The 18,908-nt window shown below is 44.4% G+C and overlaps 1 protein-coding gene across 1 annotated transcript; it reads left to right on the top strand.

The window, feature by feature from the left end:
* The first annotated feature begins 10,639 nt into the window (after positions 1–10,639).
* Positions 10,640–18,486, top strand: LOC136147379 (uterine milk protein-like). The gene is made up of 4 exons (XM_065906765.1): positions 10,640–11,276; positions 13,902–14,169; positions 15,953–16,100; positions 18,277–18,486. Exons 1-4 carry the CDS (start codon positions 10,640–10,642, stop codon positions 18,484–18,486), a joined length of 1,263 nt encoding a protein of 420 aa, XP_065762837.1.
* The last annotated feature ends 422 nt before the right edge of the window (positions 18,487–18,908 follow it).

Genomic DNA, 18,908 nt, shown 5'->3' with positions numbered 1-18,908 from the left:
TTACTAGCTATTCATATGTCTTCTTAGGTAAAATGTCTATGGAGTCTTTTGCCCATTTTTAATTTGGATTGTTTTTCTCTTTATTATTATTTGTTATTAATTTTTATTGGGGTGTAGTGGCTTTACAACGCTGTGTTACTTCCTACGGCACGGCAAAGTGACTCAGCTATGTGTTTACTTACATCCCCTCTTTTTTGGATTTCCTTCCCATGTAGGTAACCACAGAGCACTGACTAGAGTTCCCTGTGCTTTAAAGTAGGCTCTCCTTAATTATCTATTTTATACGCAGTCTCAATAGCGTACATTGAGTTGTAAGATCTACGTGCATACTTAGGACGAAAGTCCCTAAGTAGATCTACATTTTGCAAAGCTTTACCCCGAGTCTGTGCCTAGATGTTTCATTTTCATTATGTCCAAAACACCAAAGTTTTAATGAAATCTAATTTATCAATTTTTTTTATTCTTGTCTGATTCATGCTTTTGGTGTTAGATCTAAGAAAACTTTGCTTAAATCAAGGTCACAAAAATAATTTCCTCTGTTTTCTTACAGAAATGTTATGATTTTAACACAAACATAAAACTACGGCCCTTTTGAGTTGAATTTGGTATATGTTGAGAGGTAAGGATATAGGGTTTTTGTTTGTTGGTTTGTTTTGCCTTTGCATATGAATGAGCTTCCCTCATAACTCAGTTGGTAAAGAATCCACCTGCAATGCAGAAGACCCCAGTTCAATTCCTGGGTTGGGAAGATCCACTAGAGAAGGGAAAGATTACCCACTCCAGTATTCTGGCCTGGAGAATTCCATGGACTATACTGTCCATGGGGTCACAAAGAGTCAGACATGACTTAGCAACTGAGCACACTCCCCATTTGATTATCTTGGTACCTTCTTTTCTGACATAGGTGTTTAAAGTTATAAATTTCCCTCTCTCAGCTGCTTTAGTGGCATCCCATAAATTATGATATGCTGATAATTTTGTTTCATTTAGTTTAAAACATTTTTACTTTCCCCATGATTTCTTCTTTGAACTATGAATTATGCAGAAGCGCTTTGTTTATTTTCCAAATATTTATGGTTTTTTTTTTTCAGATTTCTTTCTGTTATAAATGTGTCATAGTGAGACAACAAGTTGTTGTTTGATCACCAAGTCGTGTCTGATTCTTTTGTGACTCCATAAACTGTAGCCCACCAGGCTTCTCTGTCCATGGGATTTCCAAACCAACAGTACTGCAGTGGGCTGCCATTTCCTTCTCCAAGGGATCTTCCCAACCCAGGGACGGAACCCGTGTCTTCTGCTTGACAGGAGGATTCTTTAGCACTGAGCCACCTGGGAAGTGCTTTCAGACAATATACTTCTTATAATTTCTCTTCTCAATTTGTTAGACCTATTTTGTTGAGAAGACTATATACTATCCTTAGCAATATTTCCCATCATTTTAGCCTATATGTGTCTTTGAATCTAAGCAGTACCTATTGTAGATAGCATATAAGTGGGTCTTGGGTTTTTATTCAGCCTGACTGTTTCAATTAAATATGAAGTTTAATGCATTTGTATATAATGCATTTATTGATATATTTGAATTATATCTCACATTTTGCCAACCTCATACCCATTTTGCTTTTCTGTTCCTTATTTATTGCCTTCTTTGGGGGAAAGTAAAAATTTTTAGTGAATCACTTTAATTTCTCTTTGAATTTTTTTTCTTTTTGTTGGCTCTAGGGATTGCAGTATAATCTTAATTTATCATAATCTGCTTCAAAGTAGTAATAACTTAATTTCAGTAAAATATAAAACCTTGAGCCTAATATAGTTTCATTTCCTCGCCCTCCTTTGTGCTATTCCATCACGTGCTCAATCATGTCCGACTCTTTGCAACCCCAGGGACTGTAGCCCACCAGGTTCCTCTGTTCATAAGATTCTCCAGGCAAAAATACCGGAGTAAGCTGCTGTTTCCTCCTCCAGGTTGTGCTATTATTGTATGTATATTTTGTATGTATGTGCATGCATGTAACGTCGCTCAAGCTGTGTCTGACTCTGCAAACCTATGGACTATAGCTCACCGGACTCCTCCATCCATGGGATTCTCCAGACAAGAATACTGGAGTGGGCTGCCATGCCCTCCTTAAGAGTATCTTATTGTGTGTATATATGTTATAAATGCAGCAACACATTGTTCTATTTATTGCTTTTTACAATCTTATGCTATTTAGAGAAAAGAATAATGAGAATATATATTTAGAGTTTTTTATATTTACCTCCATATTTGCTATTTTTGGTGCTGGTGGTGGTTTAGTCGCTACGTGGTGTCCGACTCTTGGCGATCCCATGGACTGGGAACCTACCAGGCTCCTCTGTTTGTCCTTGGGAGTCTCCAAGCAAGAATACTGGAGTGGGTTGCCATTTCTTTCTCCAGGGGATCTTCCCAACCCAGGGATTGAACCCAGGTCTCCTGCACTGCAGGCAGATTCTTTACTAACTGAGTTACAAGAGCAATTTTTTTTTTTTTTACTATTGTTTATTTCTTTCTGTAGATTGAAATCACCATCTGGTATCATTTCCTTCCAGTCTGAAGGAATTGCTCTAGTATTTACTGTAAAAAAGTTTCTCTAGCAACTATTCTCTGAATATTTATTTATCTGCAAATGTTATTTCACCTTCATTTTCAAAGGGAAGCTTTGCTGGAAAGAATTCTTTGTCGACAGGTGTTTCTTTCTTTCAGCACTTTAACTATGTCATTTAACTGCATTTCTCCCTCCATTGTTCCTAACTGGAAGTCAACCTTTCATTGTTTTGTTATTCCTTGGCATGTGATAAGTCATTTTTCCTCTTGCTGCTTTCACGATTTTCCCTTTGCCTTTCAACAATTTAATTACAGGGTCTAGGTGTGGACTTCTTTGGGCTTCTTGGGTTTGTAGATTAATGTTTTTCCACCAACTTTCAGGAGATTTCCATCAGTATTTCTTCAAATATTTTTTCTACTCTTTTCTCTCTCCTTCTTCTGGGATTCCCATTGCAGTTATGTTAGTATGCTTGATCTTCTATCACTGGTCAATGAGAGGTCCGTTCATTTATTTTTCAGTTTTTAAATTTTCCTTTCTCTGTTCATATTGGATCATTTTTATTGGTCTAGCTTCAAATTCACAGATTCTTTCTCCCACCATCTCAAATCTACTGTTGAATCCTTTAGTGAATTTTTATTTCAGTTATTGTGCCTATTTTTAAATCCAGAATTTCTATTAAAAATAATTTATATCTCTTTATTGAGTTTCCCTACATATTGTATCACTGTCTTCATTTTTCTTTCATTCTTTAAACATGGTTTCCTTTATTTCTTTAGATGTATTTGTTATAGCTGCTGTGCACTTTTGGGGAGCTAAATCTAACATCTTTGGACACTCAGAAACCATTTCTATTGATTTATTTTTTTTCCTGAATATGGGTCACACTTTCTTTTTTCTTTGCATTTATCACACATTTTTTGTTGTTGTTGAATAGTGGATATTTTAGATAACATATAGTAGTAACTCTGGATTCTAACTCTCCCCCTCTTGAGGGTTTTTGTTTTTGCTTATTTAGAAATTTGCTTGGACTGACCTGTGAAGTGTGGTTCCCCTGCAATTACTGACCAGTGGTGTTTCTTCTCAGTCTTTATTTTTAAACTTGCTTCTTAGAGGTCACCTTTTGTCTGCAATGCTTTTTATCCTCATTTATTATGTTTTTCTATTGGAATATAATTGCTTGTTTCTTTGGGATGGTTTTGGTCACTGCCTCTTGTACGATGTTGTGAACCTCCAGTCATAGTTCTTCAGGCACTCTGTCTATCAGATCTAATCCCTTGAATCTATTTGTCACTTCTACTGTATAATCATAAGGGATTTGATTTAGGTCATACTTCAATGGCCTCATGGGGCTTCCCTGATAGCGCAGTTCGTAAAGAATCTATCTGCAAGGCAGGAGACCCCTGTTCAATTCCTGGGTCAGGAAGATCCCCTAGAGAAGGGAAAGGTTACCCACTCCAGTATTCTGGCCTGGAGACTTCTATGGACCATATAATTCATGGGGCCACAAAGAGTCAGACACGACTTAGCAACTTTCACTGCCCTGCACTTCACTTCAATGGCCTACTTCTCTTCAGTGGTTTTCCCTACTTACTTCAATTTAGCTCTGAGTTTTGAAAAAAGAAGCTCATGATCTGATCCACAGTCTGCTTTCAGTCTTGTTTTTGCTGACTGTATAATTTCTCCATCTTTGGCTGCAAAGAATATAATCAATCTGATTTCAGTATTGACCATTTAGTGATGTCCATGTGTAGAGTTGTCTCTTGTGTTGTTGGAGGAGGGTGTTTGCTTTGACCAGTGTGTTCACTTGGCAAAACTCTGTTAGACTTTGCTCTGCTTTATTTTGTATTACAAAGCTAAATCTGCCTGTTACTCCAGGTATCTCTTGACTTCCCATTTTGCATTCCAATCGCCTATGATGAAAAGGGCATCTTCTTTTGGTATTAATACCAGGTCTTGGAGGTCTTCATAGAACCGTTCAACTTAAGTTTCTTTGGCATTAGTGGTTGCACTACCTACCACTATTAGTGGTAATTCTTTGGCATAATTAATTTGATTACTGTGATATTGAATGGTTTGCCTTGGAAACAAACCAAGTTCATTCTGTCATTTTTGAGATTGCACTCAAGTACTGCATTTCAGACTCTTTTGTTGACTATGAGGGTTACTCCATATCTTCTAAGGGATTCTTGCCCACCTAATTCACCCATTCCTATCCATTTTAAGTCACTGATTCCTAAAATGTCAAAGTACACTCTTGCCATCTTCTGATTGACCACCTCCAATTTACCTTGATTCATGGATCTGTGAACACTCCAGGTTCCTATGTAATATTGTTTTTATATCATCAGACTTCATTTTCACCACCAGACACATCCACAGCTGGGGGTCATTTCCGATTTGGCCCAGCCTCTTCATTCTTTCTGGAGCTATTTCTATGCTCTTCCACAGCAGCATGTTGGACACCTACTTTGGTATAAGTGGACCCCCTTTTTTGGTATAATTGTTCTCTAGTTTACGGGTCACCCGCCCAGTGGCTCTATGGTAGGGATAATAGCAATCTCCTCCAAGAGGACTTATGCCAACATTCCACACCTCCTAGAATTGCTGCTGCCTGTGCCTCTGTCTCCACAGCAGGCCACTGCTGACTCATGCCTCCTCGGGAGACCTCCAAACACTCACAGGCAGGTCTGGCGCAGTTTCTGTGGGGGCCGCTGCTCCCCTCCCCTGGGTCCTGGGGTGTACAAGGTTTTGTTTCTCTGGGAGGTGTGGGGTTTGATTTTAACATGACTGAGCCCCTCCTACCATCTTGTTGCTACTTCTCCTTGGTCCTTTGATGTCAGGTATCATTTTTTGGTGGGTTCCAACATTCTCCTGTCAAGGACTGTTCAGCAGCTACTTGCAAATTTGGTACTCTCACAGGAGAAGATGAGTGCACGTCCTTCTACTCTGTCATCTCGGCATGGGTTCATTTCACATGCTAGCAAGGCAATGCTCAAAATCCTTCAAGCCAGGCTTCAACGGTACATGAACTGAGAACTTCCAGATGTACAAACTGGATTTAGAAAAGGCAGAAGAACCAGAAATTGAAATCAAATTGCCAATATTCCTAGCTCATAGAGAAAGCAAGGGAATTCCAGAAAACTGTCTTTTTCTGCTTCATTGACTACATTAAAGCCTTTGACTGTGTGGATCACAACAATCCATGGAAAATTCTTTAAGAGATGGGAATACCAGACCACCTTACCTGTTTCCTGATAAACTTGTATGTGGGTCAAGAAGCAACAGTTAGAACTGGACATGGAACAGCAGATTGGTTCAAAATTGAGATAGGAGTACATCAAGGCTGTATACTGTCACCCTGCTTATTTAACTTATATGCAGAGTACATCATGCAAAATGCCAGGCTGGATGAATTACAAGCTGGAATCAAAATTGCTGGGAGAAATACCAACAATCTCAGATATGCAGGTAATACCACCCTAATGGAAGAAAGCAAGGAGAAACTAAAGAACCTCTTAATGAAGGTGAAAGAGGAAAGTGAGGAAAGCTGACTTAAAACTCAACATTCAAAAAAACCAAGATAATGGCATTCAGTCCCACACTGCATGGCAAATAGACAGGGGAAAAAATGGAAACAGTTGCAGATTTTATTTTCTTGGGGTCCAGTATCACTGCAGACAATGACTGCAGCCATGAGATTAAAAGACACTTGTTCCTTGGAAGAAAAGCTATGACCAATCTAGACAGCATATTAAAAAGTGGAGACATCATTTTGCCAACAAAGGTCTGTATAGTCAAAACTATGGTTCTTCCAGTAGTCATGTATGGATGGAAGAGTTGGACCATAAAGAAGGCTGAGCACTGAAAAATTGATGCTTTTGAACTGTGATGCTGGATAAGACTCCTGAGGGTCCCTTTCACAGCAAGGAAATCAAACCTGTCAATCCTAAAGGAACTCAACCTTGAATATTCATTGGAAGGACTGATGCTGAAGCTAAAGCTCCAGTTCTTTGACCACGTGATGCAAAGAGCTGACTCATTGGAAAAGACCCTGATGCTGGGAAAGATTGAGGGCAGGAGAAGGGGGCAAGAGAGAATGAGATGGTTGGTTGGATGGCATCACCAACTCAATGGATTTGAGTTTGAGCATACTCTGGGAGATGGTAAAGGACAAGGAAACCTGGTGTGCTGCAATCCATTGGGTTGTAAAGAGTGGAATATGACTTAGTGATTAAACAACAATAATTACTTTACAATGCTGCATACATTTTTGTTGTACAACAATGTGAATTGGCTGTATGTATACATATATCCCTTCCCTCTTGAACCTCCCTCCCACACTAGGAGGTCATCACAGCTCTAGGTCATCACAGAGCTGTATTGCTTATTGTTCAGCCATATTTTGACAGAAATTGCTTTCAAACACCTCAAGCCAATAAAAGTTCTACTTTCTGCTGATGGATCTGTGTGCAGGCCGATGAGCCCATTCAAACCTCAAGTACCACCATATTTTACTTTCCGTCTTTCTCTCTTACTTCCCCAAGGGCCAGGGAGGGGTGGGTACCTTGGGTCTTCTCCAGTCTCTGGTGCCCGTGTGCAGAAGCACCTTTCAACCTGGGACATGCAGAGAGCTTAGCAAGCCCCCTACAGCTGTCATGCCTCTTGGAACTCCTTGGTTAATCCCATGTTAATCCGCTAGTCCATTTATTGATCTACAGCTGCAGGTCAGCAGAACCACTGCTCCCCAACCCATGCTCATACATGCTTTGCTTGCCACCAATATTATCACTTTAACTGACAAGGTTCCAAGTCAGGTGAGTCTGCTCCAGCAGCAGCAGTTGGACTCTGGATAGACCACTCACCAGCAGAACCCCAGACAAGCATGTCAGAGACTCGCTCTGTCCTTACACAGAGCTCAGTACTTTTGTTAATGAACCCTTATCTTCCTCACCCTTCATCTTTGTTGTGGGCCTTTGGTGAATTTCTATAGCACTGAAATGATTGTTTTTTGTTGATTTTGTCCACTTCTTTAGTGGCTATTGAAGAGAACATTTGGCAGTCGCTGCACCCCACCATGTCAGAACTGAATTTTGCCTAGACTTGGGGAAAACTTGCAGGTAAAGCCTTGACCACCACTCTCCCAGGGAACCCCACCCAACCCCAGCATTCAGAATTCCCTTTTCACGCTTCCTTGACAATATGTTGACTCCTGCCTATTTTTTATGACTTACAAGAAGAGTTACTCAATCTCTCTGAATTGTCCTAGATTATTAACTGTGCCCTTCTCTTTCCAAACACAACTCCTTAGTGGGACTGTGTGCTTTTCATGAACTAGCCAAAATGTAGCCCACGGGCCTTTTACATGTTTGTTTCTTCCTCAAAACTAAGATATCCTTGAAGCCAGGGGTTCTCCTCAAGGGTGAAAATCAGGCCTTAAGCATCATGCCCTCGCGTCCACCCCGTACCTAGCCCAGAGCATGGATCTTAGCAAAAGCTAAGTAAGTGTTTGTTGAAATAATGCATGAGTAATTGAATGAACGGCAGCTCAAACACTACCACAATCCATTGATTTGTTCACTGCTTCACCGGAACTGAAATGATTCAGTTCTTGTTTTGTCTGCACAGTATTTGAACACAACTATTTGGCCAAGTTAGTATTAATTCAGGTTTATCCATTTCACTACACCAATGGCAGTATAAATAAGTCACTGAGAGAGGCAAAGAACAACATCAGTAGATAACAGTGGGCTCCCCTGAAGGGTAAGTCAGCTTTCTTCTCTTGGGGATAGTGAGGGTGGGTGTTTTATTGCTCTTTTGCTATGGGTCAAGCAGCCTCTGCCTTGGGCGAGATGATGAAGGATCCAGGATAATAAGGATGTGTATATTTTCTAGAATCTCCTGCATCCACTGGTCTCCCCACCCCATAGCTCTCTTCCACTCTCTGGCTCCCTCAACCACAATGTCCTCCGTTCTCACCAACCCTTCTCCCACTTAGATGAGGTGGATGGGGGAGGTGATGAAGGGGGAAGGCTGAGAGAACAATGGTTGGCAGTGAGAGGTAGGGGCTAATTGGAGGAGACAATGAGGGACTGATGTAGACTGCTTAGGACCAGGTTGCTGAGTCGGGTTGGCAGGAACCAGGGTATGGCAGGACTTCTCTGCCACCTGAAGAATTTGGACTCCATCCCCTTGAAACTCGTGGGGAACCAAGAAACAGAAGTGACTGACACTCTGAGGAGCCCACTCTGGCTGTAGGGTGTCCAGAAATGTTGGTGGGGGGAAGGTTGACAGGTGGGTGACGCTGTCATGGCAACTTGGGCTGCATAACAAAATGCCATGACCTACGTGGCTTAAGCAATAGAAATTTATTCTCTCACAGCTCTGAGGCTGGAAGTCCAAGATTAGGGTGCCAGCATGGCTGGATTCTGGTGAGAGTTCGGGCTTGTAGATGGCTGTCTTCTCATTGTGTCCTCACCGGACCTCATTTTTGTGGTGCGCATGCACGGACGGAGTGGGGACAGCCCGTACTCTGGTGTCGCTTCTAATATGGGAAACTAATATATGGCTACACGCAGGGGACACTCGTGACCTCATCCGACTCCAATTACTTCCCAAAGGCCTTCCTTCAAGTACTGTTACATTCAGAGCTGGGGCTTTTGACGTACGAATTTCGAGGGGCACAAACCTTCAGTCCACAGTAGATGCTATTTCAGTAGCCATGATAAGGGACACCAGGGGTGGCAGGGATAATGCAGAGAAGTGGACCCTGTACCTGGAACTGAGCTGGGTGCCATAGGAGACTAAGGGAGGGAGGACAGGCCCTGCCCTATGGAGGTAAAATTGAGCACAAAATCCAGTCATGGGTCTCATCTGTTTCTTTCCCATCAGTGGGGCCAGAAATCCTGCCATCTGCGCTCCCTTCAGATGCAAGGCCTGACTTCTGGTCTCAGTTGTGGGGTCATGTGTGCGGTCATTCATTCCTTCATGTGTGGTTGCTCGCTCAGTTATGTCCAGCTCCCTGTGGCCCCGTAGACTGTAGCCCTCCAGGCTCCTCTGCCCACGGAGTTTTCCAGGCAAGAATACCGAAGTAGGGTGCCATTTTATACTCCAGTGGATCTCCCTGACCCACGGAGCAAACCCATGTCTCTTATGTCGCCTGCAACGACAGGCAGATGCTTTACCACTAGCGCCATCCGGGAAGGCTGCATGGGGACAGAGAGGGGGTTTTGCCCCGACAGTGGGTGAGGGGCCGTGGCTGACAGCACGGGCAGGGCGTAAGTGAGGCGACCGGGGTTCCTGAGCCGACCTCCGCCAGGCTCTCAGTTCAGCCAATGACCAAGTTGTCTAAGCGCCACCCGGGATTCACTTTAGAAATCACGCCAGCGTCTCTAAAGTCAGACTTGGCAGGCCTGCATCTGGACTTTGGGCTGCTAGCAAGTTGCTTTTGGAAAGGTTGAATTTTCATGTTAAAATCTGGATTTTTAGATGCTTCAGAAACAACAACAACAACAAAAAACCACTCAGCACCCCTGCCCCAGAACTGATCCTAGTCACAGCTGGAGCTGAGTAATGCCAGCCCCTTCAACCTGGGCACGTTGGTCCATTTTCCCCAGCCCCCAGCATGCCTTATTTCACTACACTTACTGTCTTTCCATGGGGGTATTTCTGGCCAGACCTCTGTGGGTGTCTGAATCTGCAATCTTGGCTCATTCTCTCCTGTTTCTTTCCTTTCCACAGTTTTCAGAATAGTGTCATGAACCCTGTACTTAAAAAGAGAAAGAAAAAAGTGTGGATGGAGAAGACTCACTTGCAGGGTCAGCTAGGGGCAGAACTAAACCCCTCTTAATCAGGTCACTTTAATTTGTCTTTAGTCAGGTTCCAAAATCCTCATTAGACCTTCCTCGTTGGACTTAGCTAGCATTTCTCCAATGCAGAACTAATAGCAACCCCACCCAGGTGAGCTGCATATAGATAAAATGAGCCTTTTTCAACCCCTACAGCATTGAGAACATGTTCCATGGAATATTCACCCATATACCTCTTCCTTCCAATAGCAGCTCTGGATTGCTGCAGAAATGTCCCACAGGAGAATGCATCTGGCCCTGTCTCTGGTCCTCATCCTCTGTGGCCTGTTTAATAGCATCTTCTGTGAAAAGCATCAACACTCTCAACAGCTCATGGACCTAAACTTAATAAAGAAAATTGCAGCTCTCTCCCAGAAGACGGAAGCTCACCCTAAGGCTTTTGCCCAAGAATTGTTCAAGGCTTTGATAATTGAGGATCCCAGAAAGAATATCATCTTCTCCCCTGTGGCCATGACCACCACCCTGGCCATTCTCTCCCTGGCGATCAAATCCACAATAAGCACCAACCACCCTGAGGACCTGAAACTTGACCCTGAACTGTTGGATGTGCACAAGCACATACAGCATCTTGTGCACATGGGGCATGAGCTAGTGAAGCAGAAGCAACTGAAGCACCATGACATTCTCTTTATCAACAGCAAAACAGTGGTCAACCAGATGCTCCTTCAGCAGCTAAGCAAGCTGCAGGGAGTGGACATTCAGATGATTGACTTTACAGATACAGAAAAAGCCAAGAAGGCGATCAGCCACCACGTGGCTGAGAAAACACATACGAAAATCACAGACTTAATCACCCACCTGAACCCTGAGACCATCCTATGTCTTATCAACCATGTTTTCTTCAAAGGTGAGGCTTATTAAGCACATGAATTCCTGTTTTGGTAATCTTTGCCCTTGTGTTTCCTAACAGGTTTAAGTCAAAAAAAAAAACAAAAACAAAAAAACCATAATTTCTGTCAGTATCTCCCATCTTCTCAGAAACCAGTAGATTTAAAAGTTTTTTAACTGACTTTGATATCACTGCATTGTCTAGCCTTTTTCAGTGTTTCTTCTCTTAATCCTCTCAGTCATCTTGTTTGTGGTGCTTAAGATATTTTGGAGTAAAACGTGATCATTCTCGCTGATAAAAAAGGGGGGGGAAAGACATCTTTTTTTGCAGAGCCATGAACATTGGCTAATTTGCTTGTCTTGTAAGGTCGGATTAGTGCGAGATGAGATGCTTTCTGCATCTGTGCCCCGTGTTGCATTCAGGGTCACACACCACGTGTCTAAAATATCAGTGTGAATTCCCGGTCACAGATCTTGACATCACCAGTGTTTCTTCGGGTGGCCTCAGAGTTACCCCTCGCTGGTATCTATTTACATCGTCTTCCTCCACTCAGTATCGCCTGTCTCCTTCTTCCGCTGACTCTCAGCTGTGACCTCTCCAACTGCCCGAATGCGGACAAGAAAGTAGGTCAGGCAGGATGTCCTCCACGTGCTGTGCAAGGCCCACACACCTCTCCTCTCACCCTCCCCTTCCATCACAGCGAAGAAATAGTCGTGCCCTCGTCATCCTCAAGGCGGCGCCCCTTCTGTCTTCCCTGCCCAAGCACTCCTCCACCTGCCTCTTACCCCAGAGCTCCTTTCTTTCTGGTCTCCTTTGCTGTTTTCTCTTCTCCTGACTTCTAAAAGTGTCTCCCACCTCACCTGGGCTCACGACCTCAAACACCATCTGTACTCTATTCGCTGGTCTCTAGATGAGGCCCGGACCACCTCCCCTGAGGACCAGATTCTAATATCTTTGGGGGGATATTTCACAGACCTCCAAACACAATCCCCCAACCTGGTACCACCCCCAAACGCCCTGTGTCTCCTCATCTCAGAGAATCACAGCACCATCTACCCACCTGCTCCAGACAAAACCTCCAGATCCAAGAACACAAGTCATATGGATTCTGCCTGCAGAGTTGACCTGGAATGTGTTGACTTCTTATCATCTGAGAAGCCTAGCCTAGAAGTTTCTAGCCCAGGCCAACACTATCTCTTGCCTAGATGACTCTCCAAAGTTAATTACTCGGTTGCCATTCATGCCTGCCTCCAACCTCTTCTCCATTAAAAGGCCAGAACAATTTTCTTAAAACATAAATCAGCTCTCTGTTTTATTCATTGTTCTAACCTCAGTATGTAGTATGGTACTGGAACATTTTTTGAGTTCTAGGAATTTTAGGTTTAAATCAGTCAATTCATGGATATTCTATTACTGATTAAACATGGTTCCTACCAGGACATGAATAGTGTTTGTCCTGTGCATGATAAGTGAGGGAAATGCTCACGAAACAGTGCTTCCCAGCATAGGATGTTTGCTGAAGCCACTGGGACAATCTGTTATTCATATTTAGGCCCACAGTTCCAAACTACATAGCTTGGACATAAAAAGTGCTCCACAAATGATATATATATTTTTTTAACCGCACTGTGTGGCCTAAGGGATCTTATTTCCCCAACCAGGGATTGAACTTGTGCCCCCTGCTTTGGGAGCAGGGAGTCTTACCCACTGGACTGCCAGGGAAGTCCCAACGTGAATGATCTTGGAGGGATCATTTCCCTGGATATTCCAGAGAACTCTGCAGCATGATTCTCCCTTGGTGGTGGTGGTTTAGTCGCTAAGTCATGTGCAACTCTTTGTGACCTCAGGAACTGTAGCCCACCAGCCTCCGACAGTTTTCCGAAAGCTTTATCCATACCACTCTCTAGAAAACAAGAAGCAAAAACAGAACAGAGAGGACTTTAAGCCTGCCTCTAGAATCAGAAGCAAGACTAACACTTGTAGAGATTTTCCAGACCAGACCAGATGGCCATTACTCTGGGTGATGGATGCTTTATTTAACTGGCGTGTGCTTTGAATTTTTCTTAAAATTAAATAGAATTTCACGCAGAGATGTGCATGTGTACTGAGGTGTGTGTGCCTTTCTGATAAAAAGCTTACCTCCTTGAATAAAATTAATATACTTTATTTTAAATAATTAATTTTTTGGAGTATGTTTGCTTTACAATGTTGTGTTGGCTCCTACTGAAAAACAAGTTTAATAAATTTTAAATAGATTTCTTTACCATTCTTTGAACTCTTAAAACACTCATATGCAGTAGAAATTTTCAAGGAAGAGATGCTGTGATCAATGTTTCCTAAATTATTTGATGACAAAATCCTTTCTTGGTGTTATAGTTCCAGAGGCAGTTATTTTGGCAAACATCTTTTGAGAAATACAGATTTAAAGAAATTGTAGGGTGATTATTTTTGAAAATCATGTGTTTGCCTTTATGTCCTTTGACCCGTCTAGAATTTTAACTATTCTGCTCACTAGAGTCAAGGTGTCACCTTAAACAGACTGCTTCCTTCTCAAGCAGATCACCTCTGGGGGCCCCAAACACGAAGGTGATGATGACTTTTCCACCAGATCACTCTTTGGCTTTTCCTTCCTGATTTTCCCAGGCATCTTGAAAACAGCTTTTCAGGCCAAACTCACCCAGAAGGAGGACTTCTTTGTGAATGACCAAACCAAAGTGCAGGTGGACATGATGAGAAAGACAGAACGGATGATTTACAGCCGGTCAGAGGAGCTACTTGCTACGATGGTTAAGATGCCTTTCAAAGAAACTGTGTCCCTAATTCTTGTGCTCCCAGATGCAGGACAATTTGACTCTGTTCTAAAAAAGATGACTACTAAGCGAGCTAAACTTCAGAAAACCAGTGACTTCAGGTATGCTATTCTGAAGGAATACTTTAGATTTGAATTAGATTTTTGCTCAGCCCTCACTTCCTCTATGCAAAAGCCTTATTTGGGTGGCAAGGGTGGACAAGTTTGGCATCTGGTTATTTCCTAGGATATCTGTAGAAAATGAAACAAACCAAACAGGAAGAATAGTGACCTGAATCCAATTACCGAGTTGGAAGCCCCTTCAACTGTTAATTATAGTTCTTTTGGTGACATGTACAATATCAGAAACCCACTTGGTAAAAGATCAAGTGGGATACAGAGAGGAATTATTGGAAAGATACATGGGAATTTCACGAAGCTTACAAAATACATGAAATGGAATTTCAGGGAATAAACGCAGTCAGGTCTCATGAGGGATTGGAACAAGGGATGGCAAAGTCACCTGGAACTCCGTCTCTCTTGTCACAAGTCCTGTTTCTCCCTCTCCAGCTCAGCAAACCAGCTTTCCCCCCCACACTAGCACACAATCCACTCACCCCCAAAATATTTTCTGAGCATCTATTCTATGCCAGAAACTGCTTGGTGCTGGGAATACAATGATTAGCCAAACACATCTCTGTTCTCATGAAATTTTCAGTCTGGTAGGAAAGGTAGAAAGTCAACTAACAAATACGCAACTTCAAATTGTAGAAAAGCTATGAGAGAATGGGAAAATTCAGTGGTGGAGTGTTCATCAGGGATCTTAAGTAGGAAATGATCTTAAGGAAGTAAATGTCAAGCTGAGACCGCTGTGGACAGACACGACTCTCTTCCGTTCAATCAGATGCTCCAACCCACACTACACTGAGCATCTTTCAGTTCCAGTTACATAAATCTGGAAGAGAGAATTGAATCAATCCAGCTTGAGTAACGTGTCCATCAGGCTCCAATTAATGCAGATAAATTACATAGCGTAAGTGTATGGACCACTGATCTTAGTGGTGGGAGTCAGGGAACAGTCTTCAGGCAACAAATGTGCAGATTGGGAAGAAATCTGTAAAAAGCATTTAATCCTACAGTTGAGAGCCATCTCAGAGTGGATCTGTCATCTTCTGCCACAGTTGTGCCTCCCACAGAATTCCTGGTTGGGGCAGAGGGGATTCAGCAGTGGAGGAACTCAGCTGAGTGGGTTGCTATCCAATCAGAAGCTCAACACGGCATTGACACAGGCTAAGATGGATTGGTTTGTGAGCAACCAAAAATGTTGGGTGAGAGGGCTGGCACTGCACATCCTAATGTTTTGCTCAGTTGCTAAGTCATATCTGACTTCTTGCAACTGCTTTCTAATACTCTCCCTTAGTTAGAGCTGCTGATTTGTAGAAGGAGTCCTCCTCCTTTCTGTTCCAAAGAATATCATCTGAGATGGAACTTCCTCTCCTGTGAAAAATCCCTATGCTCTACCTGCAGCAAGAGGACCCCATGTCCCCCAAACCTCTCAGCATGTTTAGGGTCACCACAGAGTTTAAACTGCTGCTTCCAGATGGAGGGTTAGAGGGACTCAGGCCTGGATGCCCTTGGTCTGACCCTCATCTTCTCTTGTATAGAAAGCCTGCGAAGAGAATCATTTGAATAGTAAAGTATATTCTGAGTTAGTGGTTTGCTTGGAAATTCAACATTGCAGCTCAGACCCCAGCATCTTTAATCTTCCCCCCCAAGCAAGCCCTGAGAGCAAACACTTCTATTGCATTTTCATTAGGAAAAGATCTTTCAGCCTAAGCAAGGTACAGCCCGTGGACCCCAGGAGAGAGACATAGCCCAGCTTCCTTGTCATTTTCATTCTTAACAGACTGGTGCACTTAGTTTTGCCCAAGTTCAAGATCTCCTCCAAGATAAACTTAAAGCATCTACTTCACAAGATTCACCCCAAACATATGATGACTTCCACAGCAATTTCGCGGGACATCACATTGAAGGCTCCCCTGCCTAATTTGGAGGTGAGTGGGGCAATTTCTAGGGTCTCTGTTTTATTATCCACCACAGCCCTGATTGAAAATCAGTTTTTTAATACAGCAGTTATACCTCTTATCTGCCCAGATCCCTGGGCTTTGGGGGTCCTTTCATCATTCATTCACTCAAAGGTTATCGCTTCAAGCCCTGGAGGCACGCGGGGGTAAAGTCATGGGCCAGCCAGACAACATCTTACTTTCATAGCTGTTATGTTCTATTGACAGGGCAGACAGTGAGCATTCCCACAGACCTTTATGCTCTGTGTCCACCCGTGATACATCGCCTGAAGAAAAGAGAGCAGGGAGACCAGGAACAGTGGGCTGGGTGCAGTGGGCAGGCCTTAGAAGGGCTGGCTTGGCCTTTATGCCAAGTCCTGGATACAGGGAAAGGGAGAGCAAGGGGGCATATGCCTGGGGACTCGTGTTCTGGGCAAAGAGACCAACCAGTGTATCTGGAGGGGATGTGAACTTGACATTTTTGAAGAACCCCAAGAAAGCCCAGGCAGCTAGGGTGATGAGTGAGACAGAGTCAGGCAGAGCCGGGCCACTTGGGTCTCCCAGGCCCTGGATACGACTGGGGTTTTATTTGATCAACATGGGAGACCAGCAAGGCTGACATGAGCTGACATGTTCTACAAAGATCACTTTTTGCCATGTGGAAAACAGGCAGTGTCCCTGGAGGAAGAGGGGCCCCAGTAGGAAGTTTGGTGGGTAACCCAGGTGAGAGATATTGGTGGTTAGACGGGGCGTTCAAGGGAGAGTTAACAGTGATGAGAAGGTGCTGTGGGCTTTTTAGACATGGCTGGGGGGAGCAGGAGGGGGAGTCGGCTTTGTGAGCTAGAAGAGTGGGAAACAATGGAGCCAATGTCTGAGGCAGGAAGGACGAAAGAGGGGTGGGTCTCGGGCAGGCAGAGACTAGCTCTGCTAAACTCGAGATGCCGGTTAGACATCGGGATGCCAGGAAGCATCTCCTCCTGAGATGATTTTACCCACCCTGGTGGACACAGGGGTTGCCCTCCAATGACTCCGCCAAGGTCACTAGCTCGCTGGCTGCCTTGTGGCTACCCTGTAACACTCTGCCCAGAATGTAAACAACAATCACAGTCTCTCATCCTGGTGCAGCTCCTGACAAACTACAAAACACCTTCTCATGGTTTCTCTCACTCAGTCTCCCAGTGAACCCAAAGAACCCTGTTCTTTAATTGGGAGATGAGGGACCTGCTGCTCAGAGACATCGGATGGAGTTCCAAGGTTGGGACCCCACAGGCATGCTGTGCTTCCCATGGCCCCGTAAGCGTTAGTGGCTCAGTTGTGTCCGACTCTTCTGCAGTCCTGTAGACTGTAGCCCGCCAGGCTCCTCTATCCATGGACTTTCCCGGGCAAGAATATTAGAGTGGGTTGCCATGCCCTTCTCCAGGGGATCCTCCCAACCCAGGGGTCGAACCCGGGTCTCCTACACTGCAGGCAGTTTCTTTACCATCTGAGCCACTAACAAAATCCACCCGGCAGGTGTGCCCTGAGTGCTGGGTTTGGGAGATGTTGAGCTCTTCACAATCCAATACAAACAATGTCATGGCCACGTTCCCCCTCAGGGCCTCCTGCAGATCGGGGGTCATGTGTGTTCTGGCACAAGTGCTTTTTCTCAGAGGGTAAATTGTCCTTGGTTGGATGGAGACAGGAAAACCTAGCTCCTTGGTGGTTTTCATCACATTGTTTTCTAAAAGTGTTGGAAAGGACTATCTCTCAGTTATTTTGCGGGAATTTTTTCTAAGCCTTCAGACCACCCAGGCTTCCTCTGTGTTTTATTCCCCTTTCCTCCCTTTTAAATGCACAGACTCCTTGAGTCATTTGCCCAACCCTGAGGATGTCTGAACGCAACAATCACCAACCCTAGTATTGACCCCTCTTGGGGACATCTAACGTTCAAGGGCAAATCCAGTTTCTGGGAGCCAAAGGCAGCTTTCCAAGAGTGGAAGCCAGCCTTCCTCCAACTGCTGGTGGCTTTTCAGGAGTGGAAACCAGCCTTCCTTCACCTGGCATCAACTGTCGGTGGAGGCTGCCCCCCGACCTTGGCCGTAGGAGATTGCTGGGCACACCCCGCCCCCACCGCCTCCCCCACTCCCACCAGCTTGGTCTGGGGCTAACCCAGAATCTGTGTTTCCAGGCCCTGCATCAAGCTGAGATAGAGGTGAGCGAGCATGGCTTAGCTGTGGACGCAGCCATGCACACAGAAACTCTGCTGAAAGTCCCCACGAACACAAAGGAGGTCCCCGTGGTCGTGAAGGTCAACAGACCCTTCTTGCTGTTTGTGGAGGATGAGATGACTCAAAAAGACCTCCTTGTGGGCAAAGTCGTCAACCCCCAAGTTGACTAGAGGTGGGGCCAGGCTGTGCAGCGCAGGAACTTAGCGGGCCGTGAATAAAAAGTACAATTCACCAGCCATGTGTCAGAGACCCTGAGACTGAGACGTGTGGTCTGGGAATGGAGTGGGGACGGGTCTTCACTGGTGTCTGTCCAGGAACAGAGCGGCGTAAGACGGGGGCCGAGGGGGTCTGCCAGGGACATTTGGCCAGGATGTCTTCTATCCCCCAACAAGGCTGACATAGGCGGAGAAGCAATTCTGAATGGGTGAGCAGGTGCAGGAGGGCTGTTTCAGTTGGGGGCTGTCTCACAGCCTTGCTTCCTGCCCAAGTGGCAGTCAGAGTGTGGCCCCTCATCCGTACTTTCCCCCTGCCCCTGCCCCTGCCCCCAAGACCCCCAGGCAGAGGCAGGTCCCACTGCAGAGAGGAGGCTGGG

Source organism: Muntiacus reevesi, chromosome 15, assembly GCF_963930625.1.
Source record: "Muntiacus reevesi chromosome 15, mMunRee1.1, whole genome shotgun sequence".
Lineage (NCBI taxonomy): Eukaryota > Metazoa > Chordata > Mammalia > Artiodactyla > Cervidae > Muntiacus > Muntiacus reevesi.
Note: the sequence above shows the minus strand (reverse complement) of the source record. Positions and strands in the feature narration are given on the sequence as shown.

Coding starts and splice junctions, on each gene's coding strand:
- LOC136147379 (XM_065906765.1), top strand. CDS start 10,640: ATGTCCCACAGGAGAATGCATCTGGCCCTGTCTCTGGTCCTCATCCTC. Junction 11,277..13,901: donor CAACCATGTTTTCTTCAAAG/GTGAGGCTTATT, acceptor TGATTTTCCCAG/GCATCTTGAAAACAGCTTTT. Junction 14,170..15,952: donor CAGAAAACCAGTGACTTCAG/GTATGCTATTCT, acceptor CATTCTTAACAG/ACTGGTGCACTTAGTTTTGC.